General features: G+C 45.7%; 1 protein-coding gene across 2 annotated transcripts in view; it reads left to right on the plus strand.

Annotated features, from left to right (window-relative positions):
- The window catches only part of PGM5 (phosphoglucomutase 5), a 111,040-nt gene extending 101,001 nt beyond the window's left edge, over positions 1 to 10,039 (plus strand). Inside the window, exons 11-12 of one of the 2 annotated variants that reach the window (XR_014516938.1) lie at positions 6,123 to 6,901; positions 8,079 to 10,039. Coding sequence is in view for 1 of the 2 variants with exons in the window: in XM_083464920.1 (XP_083321046.1) it covers positions 6,123 to 6,212 (90 nt within the window). In the remaining variant the exon portion in view is untranslated. Of the gene's footprint in view, positions 1 to 6,122; positions 6,902 to 8,078 lie in introns of those variants that run through there. The other variant, XM_083464920.1, reaches the window with a different exon arrangement.
- Positions 10,040 to 10,649: the final 610 nt, after the last annotated feature.

A 10,649-nucleotide genomic window follows, 5' to 3' on the forward strand; every position in this document is an offset into this window, starting at 1 on the left:
AAGCACGTCAAAGTGCAAGTAGATAAATAGGTACCACTCCGGCAGGAAGGTAAACGGTGTTTCCGTGTGCTGCTCTGGTTCGCCAGAAGCGGCTTAGTCATGCTGGCCACACGACCCGGAAGCTGGACGCCGGCTCCCTCAGCCAATAAAGCGAGATGAGCGCCGCAACCCCAAAGTCGGCCACAACTGGACCTAATGGTCAGGGGTCCCTTTACCTTTATGACAATAAACAATACGAATATGACAGCCATTAGAATTGTGGTTTAGGTCTTAAACTAAAATATTATCTAGAGTTTGTATCTGAGGCCTTAGTCTTTGTAATAGCACAGCTTCCTCTCTGAGTTTTATGGCAGCTGCACAAAATTCGGCCACCCTTAGCGTGATCTCTGGGTCCCTATCCTCTATGAGGGATTTTAAGCATTGAGGTTCAGACCCACTTGGAATCTTCTGTATAACAGGAAGACCAAGTGAATACCCTCATAAAATTGACATCATAGCAAGACATGAGATACGGTTTCCACCTCTATCAGGCCACGGGGCAGACTCGCTCCGCATATGATTTACCTACATATCTCCCCTGCAATAAGGCAGATGGCAGCATGTTGAATCTAGTGAGGGTGATCGACCTTCTATATTTAGATATTTGTAATTTTGACAGATAAATTTCTGGGGCAAAACCATTGTATTTGATTGCTGAGTGCTTATTCATTTCACTCATATGACACTGAAATTCTACATCCCAGATTCATTGGCGAATTGTTGCTCTGGCTTTCTCGTAACCTGTGCCTGTGACGAAAACCCCAAGCCTTTTAGCTTTTCATAAAATGTAGTTTTCCATTTTGTTTGATAGTGATTGATAGGGTTAAGGATGCCAGCCTGACAGGAAAGAAGAGTTTTATCCAGTAATGGATCTTCAGGATCCATATACGAGCACTAACAGGGATTTGACCGACCTCCAAGCGGACAGCTATATTAGACATGTAAGAAAGGATCTCTAGTAGGGAACGATAAAACTTGGTTTGAAAGGTTTCCATAAGGAGCCATAAGTCAGTGCCATATGAAATTGATACTTGAAACACTTTAGCCATGTATTTCTTTTGAAGTTCATTTCAGTTATGAGTCCTTTCATTTATGAACAAACCACCCTGAAGCAATTGCCACATAAAAGACCATAAATTAAAATATAAACTTACTGTAGCACTTCGACTTTTCATGATATTCTTCACAGTTGTGTGTAGGCCGGTGTGTAAGCTGCCCGCTTCTGATTTGTGACAAGATGGAGTGTCTCTGGCCAATATAATACAGCTGCAGCTGTGTTTCTTTTCTCCTTAACTAAGAGAGAACTCTAAGGCTAATAGTCCACATACAAAGTTCAGCTGGCTGGCAGCAGATCTCAGCTCCACATGAAATCCTATCATAATTGTGGCATTGAATTAATAGGGTTGCTCTATTGGGTGTATTACTGTTGGATTTTGTGAGAAAGAGTGATATCAAAGGAGAGGAGACAAACACTTAATGTCTTGCAGATGGTACTTCAAGTAATCATAACTGGCTCATGCTATAAAGTCTTCTCATCCCCAGTAGAGCTTGCAAATGTAGGAATTCAAAAACTGGCAATGGCAATGCTTGGAGATTACTGTTGTTGTTGTTTTCCATTTAATCATCCCTGGAGACCATATAGTTTGTGTATTTGCATGGGAGAATTCCCACAATTTGTTCTACTATTCAAAAAAAATTGAATCCTTTTTCCCCTGGAGGACAAAATATGGTTAGTTGTTTTACAAGCCTGGGTTCTACATGTTGATCATAAAAGTACTTGGCAGATAAAGTGATATGTGTTGTTGGTAGTGGAGGGACCCTGCCCAATTGCACAAAACCTTTGAAAAGCAAACCAGTGAGGTGTTAGAATAATAGAATCATAGAGTTGGAATAGACCACAAGGGCCATCGAGTCCAACCCACTGCCAAGCAGGAAACACCATCAGAGCACTCCTGACATATGGTTGTCAAGCCTCTGCTTAAAGACCTCCAAAGTAGGAGACTCCACCACACTCCTTGGCAGCAAATTCCACTGTCGAACAGCTCTTACTGTCAGGAAGTTCTTCCTAATGTTGAGGTGGAATCTTCTTTCTTGTAGTTTGGATCCATTGCTCCGTGTCCGCTTCTCTGGAGCAGCAGAAAACAACCTTTCTCCCTCCTCTATGTGACATCCTTTTATATATTTGAACATGGCTATCATATCACCCCTTAACCTCCTCTTCTCCAGGCTAAACATGCCCAGCTCCCTTAGCCGTTCCTCATAAGGCATCGTTTCCAGGCCTTTGACCATTTTGGTTGCCCTCCTCTGGACACGTTCCAGTTTGTCAGTGTCCTTCTTGAACTGTGGTGCCCAGAACTGGACACAGTACTCCAGGTGTGGTCTGACCAGAGCAGAATACAGTGGCACTATTACTTCCCTTGATCTAGATGCTATACTCCTATTGATGCAGCCCAGAATTGCATTGGCTTTTTTAGCTGCCGCGTCACACTGTTGGCTCATGACAAGTTTGTGGTCAACCAAGACTCCTAGATCCTTTTCACATGGACTGCTCTCAAGCCAGGTGTCCCCCATCTTGTATTTGTGCCTCTCATTTTTTTTGCCCAAGTGCAATACTTTACATTTCTCCCTGTTAAAGTTCATCTTGTTTGTTTTTGCCCAGTTCTCTAATCTGTCAAGGTCGTGTTGCTGGCATGATATCCTCAACTTGATTCCATGCAATTCCTTGCTAGCATAATTGACATTGCAGAAGGACTGCCTGCCTTTTTCGCACCTCCCACATTTGTGTCCTCAAGTTACATCCCAGCTTGCTGTTCATCTGGGGCCAACTTGGCATTTTGATTTGATATCCAAGCCTTCTCCTATATTATACACAAGAGCTGTGTATCTGGCAGAACAAAACATAGAGAGCATTCTGGGTCACAAATAGAGCCGAATCAAATAATGTAGCTAGCTGTAGTTCAGGCTGTATATGTGGTACCATACACCTGCTCTCATTGGCTTTTTGCTACTGAAAATCCTTTTCTGATTTTAACATGAATTACAAAAACCCTGGTAGCTCAGATCTGTATCTACACTTTGAGCACAAGCCAGAGAAAGGCGGAACACTTTAGATTGCTAAATTACATGGATTGGAATTGCTGAAACACTCTTAGCAGTGTGATCCTTTTCAGCAGACCTTGCATCTTAAGTGAATTAGACTAGAATAATTACCGCATTTTTCGTTCTATAGGACGCACATTTCCGCCTCCAAAAATTAAGGGGAAATGTGTGTGCATCCTATAGAGCGAATGCTGGCTGCGCCGCTAAGCTCAAAGCCAGAACAGGAAGACGGAGCACTGCGGAGCGCTCCGTCTCGCTGCTCTAGCTTGGGGATGGCTGCGCGCAAACCTCTGCAGGGCAGCGGGGTGCCTTCAGCCCGCTATCCTGCAGAAGCTAGCAAAGCTGTTCCCAAGCCAGAACAGCGAGATGGAGGGCTCCGTCTCACTGTTCTAGCTTGGGGACAGCTGCGCGCACAGCCTCCCCAGGGCAGCGGGGTCTCTTCACCCCGCTGTCCTGCAGAAGCTAGCAAGGCTGTTCCCAAGCCAGAACAGCGAGACGGAGGGCTCTGTCTCACTGCTCTAGCTTGGGGACGGCTGCGTGCACAGCCTCTCCAGGGCAGCGGGGTGCCTTCACCCCGCTGTCTTGCAGAAGCTAGCAAAGCTGTTCCCAACCCAGAACAGCAAGACGGAGGGCTCCGTCGCACTGCTCTAGCTTGGGGATTGCTGCGCGCAAACCTCTGCAGGGCAGCGGGGTGCCTTCACCCCGCTGTCTTGCAGAAGCTAGCAAAGCTGTTCCCAAGCCAGAACAGCGAGACGGAGGGCTCCGTCTCGCTGTTCTAGCTTGGGGACAGCTGCGCGCACAGCCTCCCCAGGGCAGCGGGGTCTCTTCACCCCGCTGTCCTGCAGAAGCTAGCAAGGCTGTTCCCAAGCCAGAACAGCGAGACGGAGGGCTCCGTCTCGCTGTTCTAGCTTGGGGACGGCTGCGCGCAAACCTCTGCAGGGCAGCGGGGCGCTGCGCTCCAAAGGCTTCAGGGATCTTTGAGGCTGGCGGTGGGGGAAAGCAGCGCTTCCCCCCACCGCCAGCCCCACAAGCTCTGGTAAATGTACCTTGAACGCACCTTGTTTGAGAGGGGGAGAACAAGAAAAAAAATTTTTCCCTGTTCTCCCCCTCCTATGGTCCGGTGCGTCCTATGGTCTGGTGCGTCCAATGGAGCGAAAAATACGGTACTTACAATTTCTGGAGTTCAGAGGCTTTATTCATGGAGGAACTATTTTTAAGATGAGTGGGAGGGAGGGAGAAAATAACAGGCATCTTGTCTAAAGATGTTTTTTTAAGAAGCGGTTTAATGACCGCCTCTTTCAGCGGGTCTGGGAAGGCTTCCTCACAGAGGGAAGCATTCACCACCCCGCAGAGCCCATCGCCCAGCCCTTCCCGGCTCGCTTTTACCAGCCAGGATGGGCTAGGATCAAGGAGACAGGTGGTCGGTTTCACTTGTCCAAGCAGCCTGTCCACATCCTCGGAGGTAACAGATTGGAACTGATCCCATGTAACAAGACTAGACAGAACTCTAGCACTCTCCTGCCCTGGCCCTGCTCCCATGGTGGAGTCTACCTCCTTCTGAATCTGAGCGACTTTATCTGCAAAAAACTTTGCAAAAGCATTGCAGGAGATCTTGGGCTCCCTACCAGGCCCTGGTGGTGCAGGTGGTTCCAATAGATTGTGAGCCACCTGATAAAGTCTCCTGCTGCTGTTTTCTGCAGATGCAATGGAGGCGGCGAAGAAGGCCCTCTTTGCCGTTGCCATTGCCACTTGGTAGGCTCGACGTTGAGCTCTAGCCTGTGTCTGGTCTGATTCAGAATGAGTTTTCCACCACCGGCGCTCTAGCCATCTCAACGATTGTTTCATCGCCCTCAACTCCGGGGAAAACCAAGGGGCTGTCCGGGCTCCATGCAATCGGAGAGGGCGCTTCGGAGCCAGACAGTCAATAGCCCTGGTTAACTCTGCATTCCAGCGGGCCACCAGGGAATCAGCTGAAAGGCCATCAACTTGGGACAAAACATCCCCTACCACTCTCTGGAAGCCAATTGGATCCATTAAGTAGCGGGGGCGGACCGTGCGAATCTGTCCCACCTCCCTGCAGAGGGGAAGGGTCGCGGAGAAGTCCAGTTGCACCAGGAAGTGATCTGACCATGACACTTCTTTTGTGTCACTTTTAGTTAATGTCGGGTCACCAACATCAGTAGAGGTAAACACCAAGTCTTAAGGCATGTCTGTGGCTATGAGTTGGGCCAAATTTATTCAGGGACAGCCCCATGGAGGCCATGCTTTCCACACAAGTACTGGCTAGATTGCTAGGCAAACAGTGCCCTCATGTGGTTTAAAGTAATGCATACATTAACGACAAACTCAAGAGAATGAAATGCATTTGCTTTTCACCAACAATCCTATGCGGATATAGGATTGAATCCTAGGTAACTTGCAAGTGTGATGGAGTAAATGGACTCTTTATCTGGCAGGGGAAATTTGTAATATTTGGCATTACAAATGCACGTTTGCCCTTGTGGAGCTGTGTGTTACTGTAATTTTATGTAAACACACTTTGTATGTCCATGAACTTCCTGCTCTTTTATGCTGTAATCCAAACTGATAGGCCCATGTTGTATGCACAGCCCGGCTGGCTGACTTGGGAACTGCAAGCACTTGCTGTGCCAGCCTGCAGCTAGAGCAGCAATCAGCCCAAATCAGACCTGATGCTGTCACAGGAGGGTAGGGAGGCTGGCTCTCCATCTGCAGATCCCAGGCTAGCTCAGTCCACCCAGAGCACCCTAGTGGAACAGAAAAATCCTCCGGTGGCGAGCAACAGTGTGGGTGGAAGCCCAACTCACACACACCATTGCATTACAATGAGGATTTGGATTGCAGTGTTAGCATATGAGCCACCACTGATTTAAAAATATATTAACAGAAAGGCTTTTAAAAGTGTAAATTCATTATTATGTCTTCCTTTAAGCCATTTTTCTTTTTTCTTTTTTTTTTCTCTTTAGGCTGTACTGAGTCCTCTCATAGCAATTGCGCTGAAAATATCCCAGATTCATGAGAGGACAGGTCGTAAGGGTCCTACCGTCATCACCTGAACCAAGGAAAGATCGCTAACCCCGGGCCAAAATTGAGAGGGGAAGGGAGAAAGAAGACTTGTCAAATCATATTCATTTTTTTGCCTTATATTATTCGAAGGGTTTGAGGGAGGTGGGAGGGAGCAAAATTCAGTGCTGATCACTAAGACAGCAGTGCATTTGCTTCTGTGCTATGGCTTCAGCATCTTATTGTACACATAAATAACCAAAGAGAAAAGTTCATTTTATATTAAGACTCAGTTATTGCAAAATGCCAGTGTGGCAGAAAAATCTCGTGCTCTGCATTTGCAAAGCAGGAGCAGGCTGCATACTCTGCAATCTAGCCTTTTGAGAATCCTCAGCTTTAATTCAAAAAGAAAGTACTCATGGTAAGTATGGAAATGTTCTGTCATGCTTTGAAAAGGCTCAGAAGCAAAAGGAGTTGTTTTCCAAACACAGTTTGGGAAGGGGCAGTTCACTATTTTGAACTAGAAACAAGGCTGTCGGTCACTGCAGCTGACTGGAAGACTCAGCTGCTGAGAGGTGACTTTCAGTGCCCAAGATGCACCACACAAAGCAGTGTGTCAATGAATGTGTGAAAGCAGTGCCATATATGCAGGAGCTGCACATGGGGGTGTTCTAATCCTTACATGTGTAGCCCAACCCTCTGCATGTATCCTTAGGGCTGTGTAAGTATGACAGAATTACAAGCCTGGTAGATGAAGGGAACGCAGTGGATGTAGCCTACCTTGATTTCAGCAAGGCATTTGACAAGGTGCCCCATGATATTCTTGTAAAGAAGCTGGTAAAATGCGGTCTTGACTATGCTACCACTCAGTGCATTTGTAACTGGCTGACTGACCAAACCCAAAGGGTGCTCATCAATGGTTCCTCTTCATCCTGGAGAAGAGTGACTAGTGGGGTGCCACAGGGTTCTGTCTTGGCCCCGGTCTTATTCAACATCTTTATCAACGACTTGGATGATGGACTCAAGGGCATCCTGATCAAATTTGCAGATGACACCAAACTGGGAGGGGTGGCTAACACCCCAGAGGACAGGATCACACTTCAAAACGACCTTGACAGATTAGAGAACTGGGCAAAAACAAACAAGATGAACTTTAACAGGGATAAATGTAAAGTATTGCACTTGGGGAAAAAAAATGAGAGGCACAAATACAAGATGGGGGACACCTGGCTTGAGAGCAGTACATGTGAAAAGGATCTAGGAGTCTTGGTTGACCACAAACTTTACATGAGCCAACAGTGTGACGCGGCAGCTAAAAAAGCCAATGCAATTCTGGGCTGCATCAATAGGAGTATAGCATCTAGATCAAGGGAAGTAATAGTGCCACTGTATTCTGCTCTGGTCAGACCTCACCTGGAGTACTGTGTCCAGTTCTGGGCACCACAGTTCAAGAAGGACACTGACAAACTGGAACGTGTCCAGAGGAGGGTAACCAAAATGGTCCAAGGCCTGGAAACGATGCCTTATGAGGAACGGCTAAGGGAGCTGGGCATGTTTAGCCTGGAGAAGAGGAGGTTAAGGGGTGATATGATAGCCATGTTCAAATATATAAAAGGATGTCACATAGAGGAGGGAGAAAGGTTGTTTTCTGCTGCTCCAGAGAAGCGGACACGGAGCAATGGATCCAAACTACAAGAAAGAAGATTCCACCTAAACATTAGGAAGAACTTCCTGACAGTAAGAGGTGTTTGACAGTGGAATTTGCTGCCAAGGAGTGTGGTGGAGTCTCCTACTTTGGAGGTCTTTAAGCAGAGGCTTGACAACCATATGTCAGGAGTGCTCTGATGGTGTTTCCTGCTTGGCAGGGGGTTGGACTCGATGGCCCTTGTGGTCTCTTCCAACTCTATGATTCTATAGAGCTTTAAGCAGATACAGTGGTACCTCTGGTTATGTACTTAATTCATTCCGGAGGTCTGTTCTTAACCTGAAACTGTTCTTAACCTGAAGACCACTTTAGCTAATGGGGCCTCCCGTTGCTGCCGCCACCACACGATTTCTGTTCTCATCCTGAAGCAAAGTTCTTAACCCGAGGTATTATTTCTGGGTTAGCGGAGTCTGTAACCTGAAGCGTCTGTAACCTGAAGCGTATGTAACCCGAGGTACCACTGTACTTTATTTCCCTGATTTATCATGAATAACAAGCACTGTTTTATACACTATTTGAAACCTGGCATCTACTATACTCATGCACAGTTTGTGCAATTGAGACTTTTGAATTTAAAATGTGAAGGAAGAAAATAGACATCCAGCCGACTCTTTGATGAATGAAAGTTCCCCTTTCCCACCCAGCCCCCTTCCCAACCTCCCTTCTTTCAAAGGATATACCAACTATGTTACGGTTACTAAACAATCCTGAAGGAGGCATCCTTCTTTAGTACTTAGCCACTGCAGCTGTCTTGGCAGAGACCCTTGTCTGTCATTAGATTTTACACATTTTGAAAAGACTGCTGGCACGCTCCCCCCCCCCCCACTTTTAAATAAATGAGCTATTATAAATTGGATTCAAAATATTTGGATACTGTCTCCCAAGATGAATTTGTGTTCCACTTCTTTGTGTTTGAGTAATTAGCAGAGTTTGACTTTACTACGCTGGAAGAGTCATGGGATCCCTTTAAAAAGCCATGCTGCACATTCAAAAGACTGTCTCTGCCTGGAGTGTTCAGTTATCACATGCTGATTTAACAGAGTTCTGGGACTAAATTGGCATTACAGTGGTACCTCTGGTTACAAACTTAATTCGTTCCGGAGGTCCATTCTTAACCTGAAACCTTTCTTTGCCTCAGCATGAGAACAGAAATCGTGCGCCACCGGTGTGGTGGTGGTGAGAGGCCCAATTAGTTAAAGTGGTACCTCAGGCTAAGTTCTTAACCCGAGGTACTACTTCCGGGTTAGCTGAGTCTGTAACCCAAAGTGTTTGTTACCTGAGGTACCATTGTACTCTCTGGTTATAGAAGTGCATAATAGCTGAACACTCAGAGACTTTTCCAACATACTGTTTTGAACTTGCAAAAACTAACTTTTTAAAGGGGTCATATGCCCTCAGATATTGGAAATATGGTGGGGTAATCCTCTGAGATTAGGGGAAGAACAATTCTGGGCAGATAAGATACATTAGCGAAATGTTGAAGTCCTGGTACAACATCCTCATGTTTCATGCTTATGTGATTCCCTTAAATGCCAGCACAAAATGAAATGAAGGAAGTGATGCATAGTTCTAAGCAGGGCTTTTTCAGCAAGAACTCTCCGGAACTTAGTTCAGGCACTTCTCTAATTCACTTAGCTGTCTGAAAGCGGACCACATGCTTTATCAGAGGGTCATAGCATGACATATTGTGGAACAGATGCAGCAGAGGAAAGAATGTTTGGGTACACCAAATGGTTCTTGTGGCCACGGAAGAACATGAAGGCTCCAGCCATGGCATACGACACTGAAATGATAAGAGCTCCTTTGTGACTCCTTTGAATGCTTTTCTTTGCTTGTCATTTGTTGAGATGACTTTGTGATATTTTAGTAGCCTAGTAACATTAATTGCAATTGCCAAATGTTCCTTTTTTGTGCAATCTGAGTGATCTTGTGCTTTCAGAAAGGGATTTGGTTTATTCTGATATTTGTCAAAACTTACTATGACATTGAATAAAGTGAAATGCCATATTTTTGCCTTGCATGAAATTGCTGATAATAAGACACAGCTTGGCCTAATGCAGCACAGGGGTTTTTTAGCTGTGCCTAAGTAAATGAAGCACTGATTGTTTACTCACTTCTAAAAGCACAGTGTTTTATTGCAGTCTTATTAAACATCTTTTTTTGTAAATCTAAAAACGTGTTATGGTTCCTGTCTATATAGTACCTGTACATCCATAGCTCATCATTCTGTAGCAAGTTGTTTATTTGCTGTGCTGTAACAATGGCCCTCTATATATCGACTCAGACACACACATCCATCTCCCAAGTGCTGCAGGAGCAGAGGGGATAGTGAGCCAGACAGGAACTTCAGAGCCATCACCATGCCTAGCTTAGTTGCTTAGGAGGAAAGTGAAGCACATGGAGACACTTGCTTGGATCAGGGCCTGGCTAAAAGACAAGAAAGGTGGAGTTGAGCCTCCAGCTCCTATATAAGCTCCCAGTCTGAGCAGCTTCACTGCTAAAGCCATAGCTTCTACTGGACCCGTCAGGCCTGGGCAATGGACAACAGGTCTGCTCAATATCACATTTTAGCTGCTTCCTAGTGTGAGAATGAATTTAAATGTTCATATGGTGTAAGAGGTTTGGGGGATTTGCTCATGGATTTCTGGAGCATTGTGTTTACTAAGTTGCTTTCACTCTAATTTACAGTGCTGTCACAAGGATAACCTGACTGCTCACTGCTATAGGAACTTATGAGATGAATCTAGGAACATGGCAAACTGCCTTCTATTGAAGCAGATTCTTG

Source organism: Podarcis liolepis (genome assembly GCF_965112155.1).
Source record: "Podarcis liolepis genome assembly, chromosome: 11".
Lineage (NCBI taxonomy): Eukaryota > Metazoa > Chordata > Lepidosauria > Squamata > Lacertidae > Podarcis > Podarcis liolepis.